The following is a 24277-nucleotide window of genomic DNA, read 5'->3' as shown; positions in this document are numbered from 1 at the left end:
CCTGCCCGGTGCCACGGTTAAAGACATCTCCTCGCGGCTGGAGAAGAACTTGGAGTGGGAAGAGGAGGATCCAGTTGTCCTGGTCCAAGTAGGAACCAACGACATAGGTAGAACTAGGAATGAGGTTCTGCTGAGGAAGGTTGAGGAGCTAGGATCCAAATTAAAAAAGCAGAACCTCAAAGGTAATAATCTCTGGATTGTTACCTGAGCCACACGCCAATTGGCATAGGAATAAACAGATTAAAGGTTTAAATGCATGGCTCAGAGTGGTGTGGGAGGCAGGGGTTTTGCTTCATGGGGCACTGGCACCAGTACTGGGGAAAAAGGGAGCTGTTCCGTTGGGATGGGCTCCACTTAAACTGGACTAGAACCAGTGCCCTGGCGAATCGAATACTTAAGCAGTCCCTCGGAACCAAGGATGACTTGCTTCCACATTAAAAATGAGTTCTCAGGTGACTGATGAGTCCATTGCGGGACCTACAGTCTCTGTCACAGGTGAGGCAGACGGTGGTTTTGGGGCGGGTGGGTGTGGTGCTTGGGTTGACGTGCGCTCCTTGCGCTGCCTGTGCTTGGCTTCCGTTTGCTCCTGGCGAAGAGACTCGAGGTGTTTGGCGCCTTCCCAGATGCTTCTCCTCCACTTTGTGCAGTCTTGGGCCAGGGATTCCGAGGTGTCGGTGGGGATGTTACACTTTTTCAAGGAGGCTTTAAGGGTGTCGTTGAAGCGTTTCCTCTGCCCACCTGGGGCTCTCTTGCCGTGCCGGAGCTCCAAGTAGAGCGCTTGTTTTGGGAGTCTCGTATCGGGCATGCGGACAATGTGACCCATCCATCGGAGCTGATCGAGCGTGGTCAAAGCTTCGATGCTGGGGATGTTGGCCTGACCAAGAACACTGACGTTTGTGTGCCTATCCTGCCAATGGATTTGCAGGATCTTGCGGAGGCAGCGTTGGTGGTACCTCTCCAGTGCTTTGAGGTGCCTGCTGTACATGGTCCATGTCTCTGAGGCATACAGCAGGACGGGTATCACTGCTGCTCTGTAGACCATGAGCTTAGTGCCAGGTTTGAGGTCCTGGTCTTCAAACACTCTCTTCCTCAGGCGACCAAAGGCTGCACTGACACACTGAAGGCGGTGTTGGACTTCGTCGTCGACGTCTGCCCTTGTTGACAATAACTAGGACAGTAGACGGCTTTAAACTAATGAAGTGGGTGGGGTCGCGGGAGGATTCTGGAAAGAGTAAATTAAAAGCAGCAAGAGAAATGTCAAGGCTCTACAGCAGAGTAGAGTTTTGGGTAAAAATAAGCAGAGTGGGTCAGGAAGGGACAGAGAGAGTAACAAAGGTAATAGGGCATCGGTGACTAAGGTGACATCAGGGAAAAATAGAAAAAAGTCAAAGCTAAAGGCACTATATCTGAATGCGCAAAGCATTCGCAACAAAATAGATGAATTAATAGCGCAGATAGAAATGAATAGGTTTGATCTAATAGCCATTATGGAGACGTGGTTGCAAAGTGACCAAGGTTGGGAACTAAATATTCCAGGATACTTAACTTTTAGAAGAGATAGGCAAAATGGAAAAGGAGGAGGGGTAGCCCTGATAATAAAGGATGGGATAAAGACAGTAGAGAGAAAGGATCTTAGCTCCGAAAATCAAGAAGTAGAATCAGTTTGGGTGGAGCTAAGAAACAACAAGGGGCAGAAAACATTGGTGGGAGTTGTTTATAGGCCCCCAAACAGTAGTTGTAATATAGGGCAGTGTATAAATCAGGAAATTAGAGGTGCATGTAACAAGGGTAATACAGTAATCATGGGGGTCTTTAATCTACATATAGACTGGGCAAACCAAATTTGCAGTAATAGTGTGGAGGACAAATTCATGAAATGTATACAAGGAACCAACTAGGGAACAGGCTATTTTAGATCTAGTATTGTGCAATGAGAAAGGGTTAATTAATAGTCTTGTAGTAAAGGAGTAACCATAATTATGATAGAATTTTATATTAAGTTTGAAAGTGATTTAGTTAAATCCAAAACTAGGGTCTTAAATCTAAACAAAGCAAACTACTTATGGATGAATGGTAAGTTGGCTAAGGTAGATTGGGAAACTGCATTAAAAGAGATGACGGTAGAGAAGCAATGGCTGGCATTTAAAGAATTAATACATAATTTACAACAAATATACATTCCTTAAAGGCACAAAAACCCCACAGCAAAAGTGGTCCAACCGTGGCTAACAAGAGAAGTTAAAGATAGTATTAGTTCAAAGGAAAAGGTTTATAATGTTGCCAAAAAGAGCAGTAAGCCTGAGGATTGGGAGGATTTTAGAATTCAGCAAAGGAGGACCAAGAAATTGATAAAGAAAGGGAAAATAGAATATGAGAGGAAACTAGTGAGAGACATAAAAACAGACTGTAAAAGCTTCTATAGGCATGTAAAAAAGAAAAGATTAGCGGCTTTGACAGGAGAAATTATAATAGGGAATAAGGAAATGGCAGAGAAATTAAACCAATACTTTGTGTCTGTCTTCACGGAAGAAGACGCAAAAAACCTCCTGGAAATAGTGAAGAACCAAGGGTCTAGTGAGAATGAGAAATTGAAAGAAATTAGTATTAGTAAAAAAAATAGTACTGGAGAAATTAATGGGACTGAAAGCCGATAAATCCCCTGGACCTGATGGCCTACATACTAGGGTTTTGAAAGAGGTGGCTATAGAGATAGTGGATACATTGGTTGTCATCTTCCAAAATTCCATTGATTCTAGAACGGTTCCCGCGGACTAGTAGGTGACAAATGTAACCCCACTATTTAAGAAAGGAGGGAGATAGAAAACGGGGAACTGCAGACCAGTTAGCCTGACATCAGTAGTAGGGAAATTGCTAGAATCTGTTATTAAGGACGAGGTAACAGGGCACTTAGAAAATAATAATAGGATTGGGCAGAATCAACACGGATTTATGAAAGGGAAATCTTGTTTGACAAATCTGTTGGGAGTTTTTTGAGGTTGTAACTAGCAGAATAGATAAGGGAGAACCAATGGATGTGGTGTATTTGGATTTTCAGAAGGCATTGGATAAGGTGCCACACAAGAGGTTATTAAACAAAATTAGGGCACATGGGATTGGGGGTAATATACTAGCATGGATTGAGGATTGGTTAATGGACAGAAAACAGAGAGTAGGAATAAACAGGTCATTTTCGCGTTGGCAGGCTGTAACTAATGGGGTACCGCAAGGATCAGTGCTTGGGCCTCAGCTATTCACAATCTATATCAATGATTTGGATGAGTGGACCAAATGTAATATATCTAAGTTTGCTGATGATACAAAACTAGGTGGGTATGTTGTAGTGTCCGTGTGTAGATAAAGACACTGAAGACAGGAGTTGGTTCATAGGTATTTTACTAAGCAAGTCTGGGGGGTGGGGTTTCTAAAGGATATACACAATACACAGGCTTATATAGCCAAGTGGCAATTACCGGCATTACGCACACCTGGGGCTCTTAAAGGCACATACACCACAATTCCTCCCCTTCTAGCTAACTAGTACATCATATTTTAAGTAATTATTAATTACATGTTATATGCAAAATAATATACATTGCTGTATTAATTAATTATAAAAGTTAGTCTCTCAGGAGGCTTCCTGACTCGGTCCGGATAACGCCTCGGGGGTGTAGTAGTTACTGGTGGTGTAGTAGGTTCTTCTGGCAAGGCTGATTCGGCTTGAAGGCCAGTGTCGGGTTCATCGGGCTCCAGTATCACCGGATCGGAGGTAGATATGGGTATCTCTACTTCATCGTTAGATGTATAGAGTGGTGGTGTAGGTTGTCCCTTTTCGGATGACTTGATGATTTGGTCAGCATGGCGCCTTATTATGCTGTCTCCGATGTCCACGGTATACATCAGTGGTCCTAATCGTGTGCAGATAGTTCCAGGCTGCCATTTTTCGGTACGGTAGCCCCGGGCCAAAACCGGTTGGCCTATCTGGAAGGCCCTAGTTGGCCTTTCATTCATGCCCTGAAACTGCCGGTTCTCCACGTCCCTTCGGATGTTGGGCTTGACCAAATCCAGCCGGCATCTTAGGTTTCTATTGTAGAACATCAGGCTGAGTGCTTCCCTGTCTATCTGGGCATAGTTACGCTCAGCTGAGTTCAATGAGCGTGACGCAAAAGCTATCGGTCGTTCCGAGCCATCAGGGAATCTATGGGACAATACCGCTCCTATGCCGTAAGGGGATGCATCGCACGCCAGTCTGATTGGTAGTGATGGGCTGTAATGAGCCAAAATTTTCTCGGATGTGATTAAGTCTTTACATTTATGGAAGGCACGTTTACAGTCTTTGTTCCATTTCCAAATCACTCCTGTCTGTAGAAGATCATTAAGAGGGTGTAGAATAGTTGATAAGTTCGGTAAAAATTTATGATAGTAATTTATTAATCCCAGGAATGACCTTAATTGTGAAACATTTTCAGGTGCTGGGGCTTTTATAACTGCTTCAATTTTTTCAGGTGACTTATGCAACCCTTCCTTATTAATTATGTGGCCACAATATGATATCTGATTTTGGAAAAATTCGCACTTGGGGCGATTTGCTCGTAGGCCCCGTTCTTTCAGCCTAGTGAGCACCTGCTCCAAATTGGCAAGGTGCTCGTTGTAGTTTTCTCCTGTTATAAGGATGTCGTCTAGGTAGCATTGAGTCCCCGGAATCCCTTGCAGGACTTGCTCCATAGCTCTTTGCCAGATAGCTGGAGCTGATGCTATTCCAAAAACCAGTCGATTGTACTGGTACAGGCCTTGGTGTGTGTTTATTGTGAGATACTTTTTAGAGGTCTCCTCAACCTCCATCTGTAGATATGCTTGTGCCAAGTCAATTTTTGTGAAACGTTTCCCTCCGGATAGTGAGGCGAAAATATCTTCTATCCTCGGAAGAGGATACTGTACCTTGTGAAGGACCGGGTTTACAGTCACCTTAAAGTCCCCACAGATGCGAATTTTTTTCTGTTCCTCAGAGTTATTTTTCAATGTTTTTTTCATGACTGGAACGATGGGTGTTGCCCATTCGCTCCAATCTATTTTGGATAACACGCCTGCCTTTTCCAAATTCTTCAGCTCTGCCTCGACTGCCGGACGTATTGCGTATGGCACCGGTCTTGCCTTAAAAAATTTTGGAATTGCTGTATCTTCCACTTTTATTGAGGCGGTGATGCCTTTCAAGGTTCCTAGTTTCTCTTGAAACACTTCTTTGGCGTTGGCCAAGATGTCTTTTAATCGTTCAGGTATGATGTCATCATTGTTTTTTTCCTTACTGGTCACCGTCAGTGCCTGAATGGAGTGCCAGTCTAAACGTATCTTCCTTATCCATTCACGTCCCAACAACGGTGGACCACCATCTTGTAGAATGTATAAATACAACTTTTGTATTTCTTTGCCGTTGTATACCACAGGCACCCTTATTTTTCCTTTGGGGTAGACTTTCTGCCCCGTATATGTTTTTAAGATAATGGATGTGTCTTTTAGAGGTATATGCGAAAATAGCCTCTCGTAATCTCGTCGATTTATTACGGTTAGAGCTGATCCTGTATCTAGCTCCATTTTAACTGGGGACCCTGCTATTGTGTGGGTAACCCAAATGGTTTGGTAATCCTCTTTGGCAAGTACATTATGTAATTTGAGACAGCTTAGTCTCTTGTTTCCGGAGTCGCTATCGCTATTCTGGTCTTCGGAGCTATTGTCCGTCATCATTTGTACCTTCCTGTACTTTTCTTTATTGATTTTTTGTTTTTTGTCAGTGGATTTATTTTGTCCAGATTGGCATACCCGTGCAATGTGTCCAATCTTACCACATTGCCTGCATGCTTTGCCCTTGAACCAGCAGTCCCTCTGGTTATGGGTGTATCTGCCGCAGCGATAACATCTTCCGAACTCCTGTGTCATTTTATGGGTGCCGAAGTCCTGTGTCTCTTGTTGTATCTCTGCAGCTCCTTTTGCTGCTGCTTCGTATGATACAGCCATACTGAAAGCTTTGTCCAATGTTAAATCTTTTTCAGAAAGCAGTTTTTTTTGTGTTCCTTCACTTAAGAGACCGCAAACAAATTTGTCTCGAAGATAATCCGATAGTCCTGCTCCGAATTGGCAGTACTTTGATAGCTTTCTTAATTCGTCTAGGTAATCAGCGTTACTTTAATTCTTGTGTTGATTTCTCTTGAAGAACTTGAATCGTTCCGCTATCAGCAGCGTTGTTGGGTTTAAATGCTCCTGCAGGGTATCAACAATTTCTTTAAAAGTCTTGTCCTCTGGTTTGGCTGGAGTGATTAAATTTCGTAACAGCCCGTATGTCTTCGCGCCCATTAAGTTCAGAAGTACTGAAGCTTTTTTTTCATCTGTTATTCCATTTGCAGTGCAATAAACCTTTACTCTTCCCACGTATGTGGTCCAATCTTCTATTTCGCCATCAAAAGCCTCAATATTACCAGATTTAGGCATTTCAGAAAAGATATGGCGCTTCCCGCGCTTTTTTTTTCTCTCTGTAGCAACGATATGGCGCTTCCCGCGCTTTCCCGCCGCTGCTACCGATAACAACGCTGTTTTACTGTGGTTTCCGTTTATTCACTGTTGGAGACTCGTTCCCGACGGAGGTCTAAACGCTGACCTGCTTGCCGCGCCGGCCGTCTCTCGAGTGCCCCCTCCCAGTCCGTTATTGCTTGCCTCCGATTTCGCTGCCTGTCTCAGCTGTAGAGCCCGCCGCTGGAGCTCCAGCCTGACGCCCAGGAAGGATTAGCGCAGTACCTGTCACCAGCTTGGCCAGCTGGTGAAACCACAGTTTCTCTTACTTCCTTGAGTCTTCTGGACGCTGGAGGAATCGATGTCCTTGAAGTGCTGCCGAATTGCAGGTAAGTCCGTTTCCACTTCGTCGCCACTGTAGTGTCCGTGTGTAGATAAAGACACTGAAGACAGGAGTTGGTTCATAGGTATTTTACTAAGCAAGTCGGGGGGGGCGGGGGTTTCTAAAGGATATACACAATACACAGGCTTATATAGCCAAGTGGCAATTACCGGCATTACGCACACCTGGGGCTCTTAAAGGCACATACACCATAATTGCTCTTAAAGGCACATACACCACATATGTCAGTTGTGAGGAGGATGTAAAGAGGCTTCAAGGGGATATAGACAGGCTAAGTGAGTGGGCAAGAACATGGCAAGTGGAATATAATGTGGAGAATTGTGAAGTTATCCACTTTGGTAGGAAAAATAGAAAAGCAGAGTATTTTTTAAATGGTGAGAGATTGAGAAATGTTGGTGTTCAGAGGGACCTGGGTGTCCTTGTACACAAATCACTGAAAGTTACAGGTACAGCAAGCAATTTTTTTTTTAAGAAAGCAAATGGTATGTTGGCCTTTATTACAAGAGGATTTGAGTATAAGAGTAAAGAGGGGAGAAGTTTGGTATCGCCCCGTTTGGGGCGCAATTATTGGCCGGGCGCAAAGTTTAGCACCTGACGCTAATTATCGCCTCCGACTGCAAACTTGGCTTCTATCGCTGCTGGAGGTGATTGGAGCACTAAATCAGGCGCTACACACCTCTCTTAAGGCGCTAACGCCAAGGAGCGAGGCGCTACCTCAGAGCGCTGGCGAAGCTCGTGATGTCAGTGAGCAATGGAACACAGACACATTGGCGCCGGCCAGTTCTTAAAGGGGAGGGTTGATCTTACTCTCCATTCACACCCTGCTCATTGCAGCCTTGAATCTCGGCCTGGAGAGACCTGTACATCAAATCTGCTGGAAAGAACAATGGAGAGGACCAGGGAAAGAGCTCAGAGTGCAGCCCCCATAGTCTCTTCTAAATCGATGCAAGGAAGGTCAAATCAAAATGAACCTGCAAAGTGCTGCTCAGTACCCAAAACTCCTTCACACAGCGTTGAACCTCTCCAGAAGAGTCTCTCTCTCTCAGAATGTGTGGTACAAAAATGTCGCAGACAAAAAAAGGCAGGAAGCGGTCACCTTTAAATAGCGCTCCCTCAGTCCCTTCCTGACTGCAAGGTAGAAGCCATGATCTTATTGAATGGCGGAGCAGGCTTGAGGGGCTGAATGGCCTACTCCTATTTCTTATGTTCTTGTATAAAAATAATCATCGGCTAGGATAAGTGGTGCAAGTATATGAGAACCCACTAGGGGCTGAGGGGAAAGATTTAACTTCAAAACGTGATTTTCTTGGATTTTGGACTCTCACTTTATACAATAACCAGTTTTTTTATTTTTCTAAGGAACATGGGGATGCCACCTACTCCAAGGCCTTTGTAATGCTGCACACTACCTATCACTAGGAGATGCATTGAATGGCACTCCAGTTTTCTCTCCACCATCCACATGCTCAAGACAGCATAACTGAGATCAGGATGTGGAGCTCAGTGGGTTTGAATTACATCATACTACTCTGTTGCATATTATGCAGCATGGAAGAGATGTTTCTTTTAATAAAGGGAGAGAGTAATCCCATTCTTCTTCCCCATCAAAATGCTTACTGATCAGTGAAATTATTTTAAAGATGTCTGTTATTTAAAAGCTCACTTTCCAAAAGGCAGACCAATGCATTTGTGCAGTGGTTGTGATTAAATGGTTGTTTTAAATGTAGTAATTGCATCTTTCGTTTGACTGTTTAACTGAAAATGTTAATCACACTACTAATTCGAACTTTAAAATAAGTGTACTGGTATATGTGTGTTGTTTTATATGTTTAAATAAACCCAGAATTATGAATACACAATTTATTAAAAGGGGGAGAAGTGAATCTTTTGATCATAATCTGTCCAGTGGAATTTACCAGTAATGGGGTCATTTAGAGGTAATCGTAAAGGGTATGTATCGTACATTAGAGGCATGTGATTTGGGAAGTTAGACTTCTAGACAAATTATGTTGAACTAATCAAAACAGGCGCCCGGTTTGTACTTCATTGTTATGCAACACAATCAAACACTTCTTGCTTCACTTCACTTTAATATTTTCATTTCTTAAACTTTACCTGAACTTGTTTAATCTTGTAAATCTGCTTATTTCCAATCTTGACATTTTAAGCATCAAACGGTTAATTAAGGATAAAGATAAATTTTAAGGACTATAATTTTTTTTGCAATTTTTCTGTGTCACTTTGCTTACTTCCTTTGCTGAAAGTGTTGCCTCCTTGCTGAGGTACGGTTCCATGGTGCCAAACATCTTTTCATACTTTGCCTAAAAGATGTTTGACAAGTATCAGGTGAAGCATCATCTGGCCTTATCTTGTCTTACCATAGCCACTTCAAGTATGGAATGTTGGACACTGATCAGGAGTAGTAACCTTGACCAATTTTCCCCAGGGGGTCTGAAGCTCATTCTGATGTTCCTGAACTGAGATCAGCTAACTCAGCATAGACTGAGTATTGAACCTGGGGCTTTCCTGGTCTGTGGTTCAGATGCTGAATGGATGAACCTATTGAGTCATCAAAGGAGCTTTTTTTCTTTTTATGAAACCTTATCAAACTCAAACTGTAAACATTTTTTTTTAGATGCAGCCATTGACAAACGGTCCTCTCGCGCGACCAGTGTTGTAAAGCAGGTGGTCCCAACACATTTGGATGTGCACCTTCCAAACAGTTTTACACGTGGAGGTTAGTAGTATTATATTCCAACATTATTTCAAAATTCAAGAAGTTCAAGGACTATTAAAAGGCCTTACCTTATGCGTATCTCTAACTTAATAAGTTGTAGACTGTGAATTGTAATCATAGAACATACAGGTAGATCGGTCAAATGTGTTGGCACAGGTTGATTTCCCCCCACAGTGGTGAGTTCCTGATCTTAGCCCCTCTGCTATGGGAAAGCATGCTACAGGTAGGGAGAGAAAATCAGTGTTTCCACCACAGCAAAATAGTGCACTAGTCTTGGCAGCTGAGAGCATTGTTAGATGTAAGATGTACGTCACCCACAGGTGGAATGTGGCTCAAGAACACTGGAGCAAAAAAATTTTAAGGGATTTTTACACTTACCAAAAAAACAATAAGTACCAAAATCATTTGCTTTTTTTTGCACATTACCTTCTATTTTTTTTAAACTTTAAAATTCCATTTCATGGCAACAGGTTCATTTTCAGCCATATTTATCACAGTTTATGGAAGCATAGGTGTATTTTCTGAGCTCAGTTTTCAAATGTATGATACATCCATTTTTTAAAATTCATTCCTGGGATGTGCGTTGCTGGCAAGATTAGCATTTATTGCCCATCCCTAATTGCCCTTGAGAAGGTGATGTTGAGCCCTTGAACCGCTGCAGTCCGTGTGGTGAAGGTACTCCTGCAGTGCTGTTAGGGAGGGAGTTCCAGGATTTTGACCCAGCAATGATGAAGGTATGGTAATATATTTCCAAGTCGGTATGGTGTGTGACTTGGAGGGGAGGTGGTGATGTTCCCATGCACCTGCTGCCCTTGTTCTTTGAGGTGGTAGAGGTCATGGGTTTCGGAGATGCTGTTGAAGAAGCCTTGGCGAGTCGCTGCAGTGCATCTTGGAGATCGTACACACTGCAGCCACGGTACGCCGGCGGTGGAAGGAGTGAATGTTTAAGGTGGTGGATGGGGTGCCAATCAAGCGAGCGGTTTTGTCCTGGATGGTGTCGAGCTTCTTGAGTGTTGTTGGAGCTGCACTGAAAGTGGAGAGTATTCCATCACACTCCTTACTTGTGCCTTGTAGATGGTGGAAAGGCTTTGCGAAATCAGGAGGTGAGTCACTTGCCACAGAATACCTAGCCTCTGACCTGCTCTTGTTGCCACAGTATTTATGTGGCTGGTCCAGTTAAGTTTCTGGTCAATGATGACCCCAAAATGTTGATGGTGAGGAATACGACGATGGTAATGCCATTGAATGTCAAGGGGAGGTGGTTAGACTTTCTCTTGTTGGAGATGGTCATTGCCTGGCACTTGTGTGGCGCGAATGTTACTTGCCACTTATCAGCTCAAATGTGGACATTGTCCAGGTCTTGCTGCATTCGTTATATCTGAGGAGTTGCAAAGGTAACTGAACACTGTGCAATAATCAGCGAACATCCCTACTTCTGACCTTATGATGGAGGGAAGGTCATTGATGAAGCAACTGAAGATGGTTGGGCCTAGGACACTGTCCTGAGGAACTCCTGCAGCAATGTCCTGGGGCTGAGATGATTAGCCTCCAACAATCACAACCATCTTCCTTTGTGCTAGGTATGACTCCTGCCAGTGGAGAGATTTCCCCCGATTCCCATTGACTTCAATTTTACTCTGGTTCCTTGATGCCACACCCGCTCAAATGCTGCCTTGATGTCAAGGGCAGTCACGCTCACCTCACCTCTGGAATTCAGCTCTTTTGTCCATGTTTGGACCAAGGCTGTTATGAGGTCTGGAGCTAAGTGGTCCTGGCAGAACCCAAACTGAGCATCGGTGAACAGGTTATTGGTGAGTCAGTGCCGCTTGATAGCGCTGTCAACCCCTTCCATCACTTTGCTGATGCTTGAGAGTAGACTGATGGGGCGGTAATTGGCTGGATTGGATTTGTCCTGATCTTTGTGGACAGGACATACCTGGGTCATTTTCCACTTTGTCGGGTAGATACCAGTGTTGTAACTGTACTGGAACAGCTTGGCTAGAGGTGCGGCTACTCTTAAGCACTACAGCGGGCTGTTGTCGGGCTCCATAGTCTTTGCTGTATCCGGTGCGCTCAGCCATTTCTTAATATCCCATGGAGTGAATCAAATTGGCTGAAGACTGACTTCGGTGATGGTGGGGTCCTTAGAATGAGACCGAGGTGGATCATCAGCCAGATGGAAGATGGTTGCAAACGCTTCAGCCTTGTCTTTTGCACTCGCCATTGAGGATGGGGATGTTCATGGAGTCTCCTCCTCCCATTATTAGTTGTTTAATTGTCCACCAGCATTCATGACTGGATGTGGCAGGACTGCAGATTTGATCTGATCCGTTGGTTGTGGGGTTGCTTAGCTCTGTCTGTAGCATGCTGATTCCGCTGTTTAGCATGCATGTAGTCCTGTGTTGTATCTTCACCAGGTTGGTGCCTGTCTTTTTTAGGTATGTCTGGTGCTGCTCCAGGTTTGCTCTTCTACACTCCTCATTGAACCAGGGTTGGCCTCTGGCTTGATGGTAATGGTAGAGTGAGGAAATGCCGGGCCATGAGGTTACAGATTGTGATGGAATATAATTCTGCTGCTGCTGATGGCCCATTGCGGGTCATGGATGCCCAGTTTTGAGCTGCAAGATCTGTTCTGAATCTGTCCCATTTAGCCCAGTGGTAGTGCCACTCAATACGATGGAGGGTGTCCTCAGTGTGAAACCGGGACTTCGTCTCCTCAAGGACTGTGCGGTGGTCACTGCTACCAATACTGTAATGGATGGATGCACCTGCGACAGGTAGATTGATGAGGACAAGGTCAAGCAGGTTTTTCCCTTGTGTTGGTTCTCTCACCACCTGCCGCAGGCCCAGTCTGGCAGCTGTGTCCTTCTGGACTTGACCAGCTCAGTCAGTAGTGGTGCTACTGAGCCACTCTTGGTGATGGACATTATAGTTCCCCACCCAGGGTACATTCTGTGCCCTTGCTACCCCCAGTGCTGCTTCCAAGTGGTGTTCAACATGGAGGAGTACTGATTCATCAGCTGAGGGAGGACGGTAGGTGGTAATCAGGAGGTTTCCTTGCCCATGTTTGACCTGATGCCATGAGACTTCCTGGGGTCTGGAGTCAATGTTGAGGACTCCCAGGGCCACTCCCTCCCGACTGTATACGACTGTGCCACCAACTCTGATACCCAGGGATGGAGATGGAGGAGTCTAGGACGTTGGCTGAAAGTTATGATTCTGTGTGTATGACTGTGTCAGGCTGTTGCTTGACTAGTCTGTGGGACAGCTCTCCTAATTTTGGTACAAGTCACCAGATGTTAGTGAGGAGGACTTGGCAGGGTCGACTGGGCTGGGTGTGCCTTTGTCATGTCCGAATCCAGTGCCTAGGTCGATGCTGGGTGGTCCATCCAGTTTTATTCTTATTATGGTTTTTCGTAGGGGTTTGGTACAACTGAGTGACTTGCTAGGCCATTTCAGAGGGCAGTTAAGAGTCAACCACATTGCTGTAGATCTGGAGTCACATATAGGCCAGACCAGGTAAGAACAGTAGATTTCCTTCCCTAAAGGACTTTAGTGAACCAGATGGGTTTTTACGACTATCAGCATTATTGATACTAGCTTTTTATTCCAGATTTATTTAATTAATTAACTAAATTTAAATTCCCCAGCTGCAGTGGTGGGATTTGAACTCGTGTCTCTAGATCGTTAGTCCAGGCCTCTGGATTACAGGTCCAGCAAATTAAGGGGCACGTAAACCTGCTAGGCTATGTGGAAAAAAATAATTATTATGACAGTCTATTAAGAAACAGATTGGGTAAGGGCCCCAACTTGTGTGCACATTACATTTGTGGTCATGACCTCAAAATTGTCAACAATGTGCCCAAGAATTTTAACCTGTGACTACATGGGGGGAAACATGCCTTTAATCTTCTAAAAAAAAAACAGGAACTCTATGCAAGTAGCATGAATGTTGTGATCATTGTTTTATAATTAAAGTTATGATAACAACAACTTGCATTTATATAGCGCCTTTAACGTAGTAAAACGTCCTGAGGCACTTCACAGGAGCATGTTCAAACAAAAATAACTGGAATATATGCCTATAGTTTTACCTTTCTACCTGATAACATTGGGTGAATGTCAACCGTACTCTTTGTATTATCCAGTAGAACAGTTTGTGCAGAAAGAGGGGAACAATACATTTTTGATAGTTAAGTTTTAAGGTATGAATTTAGGATCTTGAACTTTTGAACATTTGGTTTTAACTCTTGGGCTTCCGCTGTCAAGACAATTTATCTCAATATGCCTATACACCTAGGATCCTGCCAAAGCTTTGGAAGGACAGCCAGGAAAGTGTCAAAGTTTGACCTAGTCTCTTAAATAAGGTGACCAGTTGTAACATTAATGTTCTGATTCTCAAGCTGGTGAAAAATAAGCCTTGCAAATAGTTTTCAGCCAGTTGAAGACCAGGTGTTAGAGATGTTGGTCCCACTTGCAGATGGAGGACAGGCCTCTAGATGCACAGAAAAATTGCAACGCTTATTTTGGAAAAACAAAATAAGTTTAAAAAAAAATCTTAATTAAAAGTTGAAATAGTAATATAGAAAATAACATAGAAAAAAATAGTGAATAAGATAAAAAGTAGGCAAAACAATATAACTGGCCCAAAATTCTGACAGCACCATTGTGCCATCAGAACTGAGGCAGAGCAGAACTTACACCATCATAAATTGCTGGAAAATACCCAGAGGCGCGGCAGAGACCTGATGCTGTAGCAGGATTTAAAACCAAAGAGACAAAAGCAGCTTTGGAGGAAACAGACAACCTGGGCAATGAGGAGGGCAGCCCGATTGAAGAAACGAGTGGCAAACTTCAGGGAATTAAATGGTGGTGTTAACAATAAAACTGTTAATATTAAAGTAAATAAGCATATTGTTTTGGATAGAATTGGGAACCTTAAACTAGATAGGGCTGCTGAACCGGATGTTAAAAAAGCACGAGTCCTTGGCTTTCTAAAATAGAAGCATACAGTATAAAAGCAAGGAAGTTGTGCTAAACCTTTATAAATCACTGGTTAGGCCTCAGCTGGAGTATTGTGTCTAATTCTGGGTACCACACTTTAAGAAGGATGTCAAGGCCTAAGAGAGGGTGCAGAGGAGATTTACGAGAATGATACCAGGGATGAAGGACTTTAGTTATGTGGAAAGACTAGAGAAGCTGGGATTGCTCTTCTTAGAGCAGAGAAGGTTAAGAGGAGAATTAATAGAGTTGTTCAAAATTATGAGGGGTTTTGTTAGAGCAAATGAGGAGAAGCTACTTCCACTAGCAGGAGGGCCGGTCACCAGAGGATACAGATTTAAGATAATTGGCAAAAGAAGCAGAGGGGCGATGGTCTCCTCACATGGTGGGTGATATTGAGGCTTTGGAAAGAGTGCAGGGGAGGGCCACAAGATTATAAAAGTCGGATAGCCAGATGGTAAAGGATAGAATACTAGAGCCTGGTTTTCAGTCGCATACAAACCTTTATTTACAGAGACACATTGCATAGACAGGATAGGACAGAGTCAACATGGATTTACAAAGGGTAAATCGTGCTTGACTAATCTATTGGAATTTTTTGAGGGAGTAACTGGTAGAATAGATGGGGGAGAGCCAGTAGATGTGGTGTACCTGGACTTCCAAAAGGCCTTCGATAAGGTCCCACATAAAAGATTAGCATGGAAAATTGAGGCTCATGGGATAAAGGGGAAAGTTTTGGCGTGGATAGGGAACTGGCTGTCAGATAGAAAACAGAGAGTTGGAATAAACGGCTCATTTTCTGAATGGCAGGCAGTAACAAGTGGGGTACCACAGGGATCTGTCCTGGGCCCCCAGCTGTTCACAATTTACATTAATGACCTGGATCAGGGAGTCGGATGCAGCATTTCCAAATTTGCAGACGACACTAAACTAGGAGGGGGGGTGGGCTCAGAGGAAGAGACCAGGAAGCTCCAGAGCGATTTGGACAGACTGGGCGATTGGGCGGATAAATGGCAGATGCACTATAATGTGGACAAGTGCGAAGTTATCCACCTTGGGTGCAGGAACGGGAGGGCAAATTATTATTTAAATGGCAATAGATTGGGAGAGGGGGAAGTACAGAGAGACCTGGGTGTTCTTGTACACCAGTCACTGAAGGCGAGCATGCAGGTGCAACAGGCGGTCAAGAAGGCAAACGGTATGCTGGCCTTCATAGCAAAAGGGTTAGAATACAGGAACAGGGATACCTTGCTGCAGCTGTACAGGGCACTGGTGAGACCACACCTCGAGTACTGTGTACAGTTTTGGTCGCCTCATCTGAGGAAGGATGTTCTTGCCATGGAGGGGGTGCAGCGGCGATTCACCAGGCTGATACCAGGAATGGCGGGAATGACCTATGAGGAGAGACTATGTAGTTTAGGGATGTACACACTGGAGTTTAGAAGATTGAGAGGGGACCTCATAGAAGTGTATAAAATTCTGACAGGTCTAGACAGACTGGATGCAGAAGGAATGTTTCCCTTGGCGGGTGAGAACAGAACTAGAGGACATAATTTAAGGATAAGGGCTAAACCATTTAGGACAGAGATGAGGGGGAATTTCTTCACTCAGAGAGTGGTGAACCTGTGGAACTCATTGCCACAGAGGGCAGTGTACGCCAGCTCATTAAATATATTTAAGAGGGAATTAGATATATTTCTACGGGCAAAAGGGGTTAAGGGTTACGGAGAGAAGGCGGGGACGGGATACTGAATTAAAGGATCAGCCATGATCTCATCGAATGGCGGAGCAGGCACGAAGGGCCGAATGGCCTACTCCTGCTCCTATCTTCTATGTATCTATGTATCTATGTATACCGTGCACCCCCAGGATGAGCTTTTTCTTCTTTCATGAGCCTGCTCCGATATTTATGAACACAAGAGAGTCCCCAATTAATACCCACCACCTGAATACAATTAACACCTAATTTATATACACCACCTGAATACAATTAACAAAAATTAATTCCCAGTTTAAAGCATCTTAGTTACCAAGATAGGCTCAATGAACTGGGTTTCCACATTTTTAGAGAAGCATAGACGGAGGGGTGATTTGATTGAGGTTTACAAGATGATGAAGGGATTAGATTGTGTTTGTGTAGACAATTTGGAGGTGATTTTGCCGATGGGGAGCTTTTGGAGGCGGGACTCCCACTTGTCGGGTTTCAGTCCCGCCTCCAACAACTTCTGGCCAACCCACGCTATTTCCCTTGATTGATCTTGTTAAGCCCGCCCAGCGGGCTTAGCAGGCCAATTAAGGGAAAGCCGGTTGCAGAGCAATTTTTGACAAATGAATTGTCATTGTTTGACAGCTCTGTGAAGCTGTCAAACAGTGACATTCTCTGCAGTTTGATGAGGTCTTGAATACAAGACCCCATCAAACTTCTTTCTTTTACAGAAATGAGATGGCTGTTGCATCTGTGAATGCAACGGCCACCTGTCATTCCCAATGCAGAGGTCCGAGACGCTCCACATACCCACCAACTGAAGCCTGCAGGAAGAAACAAAGGTAAGTACACTTTTACTAACAATTTGAACTTACCTCAGATACTCACCTCTCCACTCTTGCACCCGTCACTTACCTTCACAGCACACTTTTGCAACCCGCAGACCCCCTACTCGCCTCGCTGAGCTGGCGGGTTTCGGAGCCTTCGGGAAGCCCGCACTTATGAGGGCAAAAAGGGGATAATCCTATTTTCTGCCTGTTAACAGTTAATAGGCTTTAATCCCTTCCCGCCTCCAAGAAGACAGGACCCAGCGCGGGACGGCTACCCACCTCCTAGGAACATGGCATGGGGGTGGGTTGGGCACCCGCCCCCAAATTCTGCCATTTTCCCGGCAGTCCCGCCTCCCCAGGGCTGGCAAAATCTCCCCCTTTATTTCAACTGACTAGGTTAGAGAGAACAAGAATCACAATCTCAAGTTATGTAAAGGCAGAGCTAGGTTAGATGTTAGGAGATGGTACTTTTCCCTGAGAATAGTTGACTTGTGGAACAGGGTGTTGGCTAGTTCAGTGAACGCTGTTTCGCTGAATTCCTTCAAGCGATAGCTGAACCTATTTCTGGCTGGGGTGGAGATCACCTCGTACAAGAGGTATGTACCGTATAACATTAATTCTGGTGTAAATGGCAGAATTTTTGGGACAGTAGCTTTTTCTCTCATTATCCTGTAGTTTGCATGAATGGAACACTTTGGGGCAGGCACATCTTCTGCCAGTAGCCAGTTCTCCCAGAATTTAGCATGTATTTTAGAATGGGTGTAACTCTGGTGTATCTGACTTATATGACTTATGCCCCAAATTCTATTCCCTATTCAGAACTACATCACCAAAAATGTCTTGGAATTTCAGGCCCAATGTTTTTTTTAAAGTATTTTCATTTAAAATCTTTTCCAAGTATATATACTGTTATTTCAGCATAAGCTACTTTTGATATGTGTGATGCATTACCATAATAGGTGATCTTTCAGCATGGGCTAAGGGCTCTAAAAATGGTCAATCCAAGGATTATAGAATTTCCTGCGGTCTGATGAATAGCAAGGGACCTAAGAGCCGTTAGAACTTGAAAGGTTGAGTCAGTATCTTTTTAAAAATGTGTACAGCATCACAGAATTATGCACTCTGGTTAAAGTAATCTATTGTGTAATTTCCAGTTAATTTTGTTACTTTTTTAACAATCAGAATTGGGATTGTTAATATAATCATCTAATTTTGTTCATTTTACTTTGATATTTACATTCCCACAATTCTACATTGTATAATGGCAATCTTAATGTTGTAAAATTGTAAATTTGCACAATAATTGATTTTGTAAAATTGTGGCTGCAGATTTGCATGTTTTGTGTTAAATCTGTTTGGTGGTTTGTTTCTGTATTGCATGCTTAATGTATTTAGAGCTGTGCCAACCAATTGTTCAGGTATTCATAGTTAATAATTACTGACGTGATCAATTAACCATATGACAAACTTGATTTACTAATCGGAGTTTTTAAATAGAAATATAATCAGTTAATTGATTATGACTCCAAAATTCCTCTGGGTTTCTGCCATCTCCTGCCATAACTCCAAGAAAACGGCAAAGACTTGGTTGCGCCAGGTCCCGCAAATTCCAAATGTTTCCTCGATGCCTTGTAGGGGGCGAAACTTCTATCCAACTCATACAAGGCAAATGATGGCTGGGGCAGAGCCAGGTGTGGGGAATCCATAAGTCTAGAGTTCCTGGGCTCCAGACCGGCCCAGCATGATTGTTTTGGCCAGTAATAAATGGGGATATACCGACCTTTACAAGGGCATAAGTGGGTCCCACCAGTGGAGTCCAGACCAGGCAAGCGAGTTGGACCCCCGAAGAGTTTTATATTTTCTTATGTACACCAGGTCATCCTCCGATAGGACCATTAGCAGGATTGGAGAGGTGGGGGGCTAGATAACATCCACCCCTCTCTGGCAGGTGGACTCTATAGTTTCTGGCTCGCATGGGAAATCAGATACAGTAAATGCACATGAAGTGATGCTTGTGCCTGCATAATCCATGAAAATGAGGTAAGTGTCTTCCCACTGACCGCCCCCCACCCCCCCTGCAAATGTAGGCGGGGTGAGCTCTGGAGGTCATTGGTGGGGGCAATCCCGGCATAACCATCAGGATCACAGCCCAGTGAACACCAGGGCCTCCATCTATTGGCACAGTCCTAATTTTGTTCTGTATCTTATTGCTTGCAATTTTGGGATCAATTTGATTTTCTTACTAAAATTTCTGCAAATTCTTTCTCTGTATTTGCTATGATCCACCAGTACTTGGGTACAGGGATAAGCTGTTCACTCATTCTCAGCAAAAGAGTACCGTTAAGGGAAGAGTCTTCAACCAAGGTACTGTACTGTATTGTATTCTTATGTCCTGACCCCACACATGTTCTTCTCCGTCTTGTTCAAGCAACAACAGAGTTAACCTTTAGGCTGCCAATAATTTATCTCTACTGTATACTCAAATGCATTTTCAGCAACCTAAAGGTTAATTCATCAGTGGCCCCTGCGAATTCTTGTCGTACTTTTCCTTCACTGACAACATCTTCTACTTATGAGGATGGAAAGCATGTCATTTGTCATGGTACAAGTCATGTGTCTTAAATTGTGGTTAGACCACATAAATATAAGCAGTGGTTTCCTAGCCAGAATTCTTTTAGGAAATAAATATCACTAAGCCACATCTGACACTTATTGCATGCATTAAATTATTTTAGATTCTTTGCAGCATCTTGAAAATTTTTGACTGATTTGTTACTGTCCTGTTCACGTGATGATGAAATGTTTCAGATGAAATGTAGAATTTACAAAGTTCTTTAACATAAATTATGCAATGCTATACTATAAATGTGGCTAATCCATATTTGTTAGCAGATATATTGCTCACAGTGGGTCAGATAATGTGCTGTTTCAAAATACATCATTTTTTTTCCAGTGTAATCGCTAAAGTTATTTTTAAGTTATAGGCTAAAGATGTTCTGAATCCTGTATTAACATCTTATTTTGGTCAGAGCTTCTCTGTATATTCCCAATAACTGGTTTTACTTCTCTCTTTTTGAAACCAAAATTGGATATAAGCCAATCCACCAAGAAATTTTCCTAGTTAAATCTGCCCATAATTAAGTGTGACACACACGCACAAAGTATGTTTTTATTATATTAGTGCATAGTTTTTAATATATTCAGACCCGAATAATTCCCCTCCCCAATGCTGCCAGAACCTGGGCACCACTGCAATACTGCTGCCATAACGTGGGAACTCGCCCCACCAATAGTGCAAACGCCAGCATTCCCGACCCAGTACTGCACCATTTTCTTGTTAACTAAAACCCACTATTTTCTTGTTAACTAAAATTTCTACAAACCAACTAATTTTTTTTATGACTCATGTCCTTTAGAGAAGGAAACATGATGTCCTTACCCGGTCCGGCCTATATGTGACTCCAGTCCCACACCAATGTGGTTGACTCTGAATTGCCATCTGATATAGCCTAGCAAGCCGCTCAGTTGCATCAAACTGCTACTGCAGTGGTTCAAGAAGAAATACCCCCACCATCTTCTCTGGGCAACTAGGGATGGGCAGTAATTGCCAGTGATGCCCATATTCCAAGAGTGAATTAAAAAAAAAACACAATAACATGATTAAGCTTTTGTGTCTTTTGAATGCCTTCATTAATATTTTCACTAGGAGGCTTTAGCCTCAGTGGATAAACAAGGGTGGAACTTGATATTTTCCCAAACCTATCACTCTATCGGCTAAATAGAGTTTAAAAATTACATCTCTGCCTGCAGTTCCCTGGATGTTGCAGTTTAAGTGTGTGCGCTGGAGAAATTCCAGCATGCATAAGTATGATTCAGTGGAACAACTTGAAGTGTGTTTTTCCGCAGGTTACGACAGTAACTTTTTTTTTCTTAAATGATTTCAGAATAAGCTGAAACTTGAACTTGAGAGCATTTTTTTAAGATAAGGTGTTAAGTTTTGGGATACTTACGCTGCACATTTCCCTTAGATTCAGCATCATAGATCATTCCTATAAGTGAACCTGCACCTCTAACATCCCAGAGTGTGCCTTTACTTGCCCTATATCTAGGTAATGCAGGTCAGAAATTGCACAGACAACAATTGTCACTATCTTCCTGTTTACTGGGTGTACCACGTACTTGCACACAATCTCCTTAACTTCAGTAGGCAGAAGAGTAAAGGCTCTGTCAGACTGTGGCTTAGGCTACATACTATTAGATTTATTCACAGTAAATGGATAAATGACAAAAGCAAAACACTGCAGATGCTGGAAATCTGAAATGAAAACAGAAAATGCTGGAAATACTCAGGCAGCATCTGTGGAGAAACAGAGTTAACATTTCAGGTCGGTGATCTTTCATCAGAACTGATGGATAAATGAACCATGTTAAGACAAACAGTAGATTTGCAGCCTTTACTATTCTCCTCAAAATATCAAAAACAACAAAGGCTAACATTCAACATAAACCTGACCCTCGAAATATGCTCCTTTATCTTTTAGTGGCTGTTTTCTGCCAGGACGTCTCTGCCCTGTACTATTGCCGTTGACTTCTTTGAAGAGAAACTGAAACTATAGGACATGAAAAATGTATCTCTCATAACTAAAGTTAGTTAGCCATTAACATGACTCAATAATGTTTTCTCACATACAGTAGGGTCTATAGCCAACAATGTGTCAAGCTTTCCAAATTGAACAGAATGACACCTAAGCAAATGGGTGTCAGGAAAGGCTTCCTTGGACTAATGCGTTCAAAGTGACCCTTTGCATGCAAGACTGTAATGTATGTTCTCCACAGCTTGAGGAAGCAGCCAGCAGCATCTAACATTTAAGGATGATTGCCAAATTCATGTGCAAAGATGTTAAAATATATAGACTTTATTATTAGAAATATGATCGAAACTCCCAATAAGTTTTAACAGGAAAACATTACTTCAGAGAGAGAATTTGAAAACAGTGCTTGTTCACACAAAGATTTATTTATGCAACTGGTATCTTTATCAGTGGATAAGGAAAACAAAAATGTATCTTTCCAAATTATTTCAAAAATTGCTAGTGCGTGATCTTTAGAACCTTTTTTTGAGGTACCTGTAATATTGTCATCAAACCTATTTTAAGTACTTTTTTGACATCACAAGAGACAAGGGTTGATTATATCACCTATCATTTATTTATAGCCATAGTTCAAAAATAGCCATTGTTCACATAAGATTTATCTATGTAGCTCTGGTATTTATCTAACTAGCTGCAGTGGGTAAGGACAACAATTTATTTATTTTCTGGGAGCCAAACAAAAAATATTTGCTTTACAGTCTCTGGGCAGAGCTCTGATAAACTTCTTTCCAAATTCTTCTACTGGAGATGTACACTACTTCACTTCCACATCTGAGCATTCTATGGGAAATCCACTACTATAATTTTGGAAACTTATTTTCATCTCATTCCATGATATTATGTTGTATTTGTTGGGAACTGACTCGTAAAAAGCTAGAAACCACTGTTTGCAGATGAATGCTGAACGCATTGGTATGATGTTCCACTGCCTGCTATTTTAACAGCGCCATTAAGCCTTTTAAATAAAGCTTTAAAATAGCGGACAGGGGATTGTCATATCAACATATTGAACTTTCGTGCACTAATATCGCCAGCAGTAATTTCCTAGCCAAGCTCTCATGAACAGCCTGGTTTTCACAAAGGAAGTGCATTTAGCTTGGTGCCCATACATAATCTTAGTATATCTCGAAGTTGAGTTTCTTTTTTTCTCTTCAGGTATGTGGGCCAGCCTGCGTTCCAGCAGTCGCTTCAATAGCCAGTTTTCAACCACTGATGTAGGAGCAAGATTAGCAGGAAAGGAATCCCCTGTGACTGCCGGCAATGACAATCCTCTGCAGAACCAGCTTCTAAAGCACCAAGCAGCACTGTATCTGTTTGGGGAAAAATCTCAGCTGAGAGTAAGATGTAAACTGAATTCTGTATATGTTCTTTATTAATTATTTTCATACTAATTTACCAGAATATAATTTTCTTAATTTTGTAGTATATTTTACACTTTTGTTGATTGTTTTGTTGTCACTGAATTAACTGCAAAGTTAAATATGCAAACATAGAAATTAGTACAACAGTATTAGCATAATCGCTTTTTGCATTTATCACACATATACATTCATGGTAATTTACATTAGATTGTAAACATAAGATACATTTTTACTGCAATTGGGAAAGGGGCACTTGCCTGAATTTAAAAAAAAAGATGAGGTAGAGGATAAGAATAGAAAAAACAACAGAAGGGGGAAGAAACTTTTAAACACTCTATACCTAGTATTTTTAAAAATTGCAATAACAGCTGTGGCACCAAGGTGGTGACTATGGCAAGAAGTGGCAGGATAACGATGTGCACCTACAATTCACCACACACCTGGTTCCCAACAAGGAGGCTGGGGAAAATGTTGTTAAAATTGGCTACTAGTCACCTTGGGCCACTCTCGCACACCTGCAAGCTCGCTGCAGAGTGGCACTGATGTAAGCTTGGGGAAAAAGTCTCCAGGATTTCTTCTCAAGATTTTTCTTTTTTTGTGCTATTTTACTCCATTCATCCTTCACCTCTTTGCAATTGCCCAGTGTTATGCATCCTCTGCAACCAAGAAGATTTAAAATGTATCTGTGCAAGCATACAACGATGAAATAGTTTTATGTTTCACTACCTTTAGCAACATTAATATGATTTTTGTCCTCAGGGCTTTAAACTTGACCTAACAATTAACTGTGAGCTCATACCTGTGGATTACTGCGATGTTCGTCAGGTGAAAGCCAGTTTCAAAAAGCTAATGAGAGCATGTGTACCCAGCACGATCCCTAATGACGCAGACATGACTTTGTACAGGTTACTAGGAGAATCTGAATGGCTGCTGCAGGTAATTCATTCATTCACTTTAAAGGTGATTACTTAGAATTGTTTGGCAAATGTATTTTTTCTTAATTGCTAAACACTGAACATAATGGCGCAGTTTATGTTGAAACATTCCACTATTCAGAAAAATGTTAACTTGTAAAATATGTCTTAATTTTTTT

At 42.6% G+C, this 24277-nt stretch overlaps 1 protein-coding gene across 5 annotated transcripts in view; it reads left to right on the top strand.

Annotated features, from left to right (window-relative positions):
• The window catches only part of sbf2 (SET binding factor 2), a 709984-nt gene that overhangs the window by 643268 nt on the left and 42439 nt on the right, over positions 1-24277 (top strand). For 3 of the 5 annotated variants that reach the window (XM_086007985.1, XM_086007987.1, XM_086007988.1), the window contains 4 exons: positions 9534-9635; positions 19461-19535; positions 22979-23160; positions 23944-24120. In XM_086007985.1, coding sequence (XP_085864111.1) covers positions 9534-9635; positions 19461-19535; positions 22979-23160; positions 23944-24120 — 536 coding nt within the window. The remainder of the gene's footprint in view (positions 1-9533; positions 9636-19460; positions 19536-22978; positions 23161-23943; positions 24121-24277) is intronic. The other 2 variants (XM_086007986.1, XM_086007989.1) reach the window with 1 other exon arrangement.

The sequence above is a fragment of the Somniosus microcephalus genome, chromosome 15 (genome assembly GCF_052327205.1).
Source record: "Somniosus microcephalus isolate GS21.2 chromosome 15, FLI_Smic_1.0, whole genome shotgun sequence".
NCBI lineage: Eukaryota > Metazoa > Chordata > Chondrichthyes > Squaliformes > Somniosidae > Somniosus > Somniosus microcephalus.
Note: the sequence above shows the minus strand (reverse complement) of the source record. Positions and strands in the feature narration are given on the sequence as shown.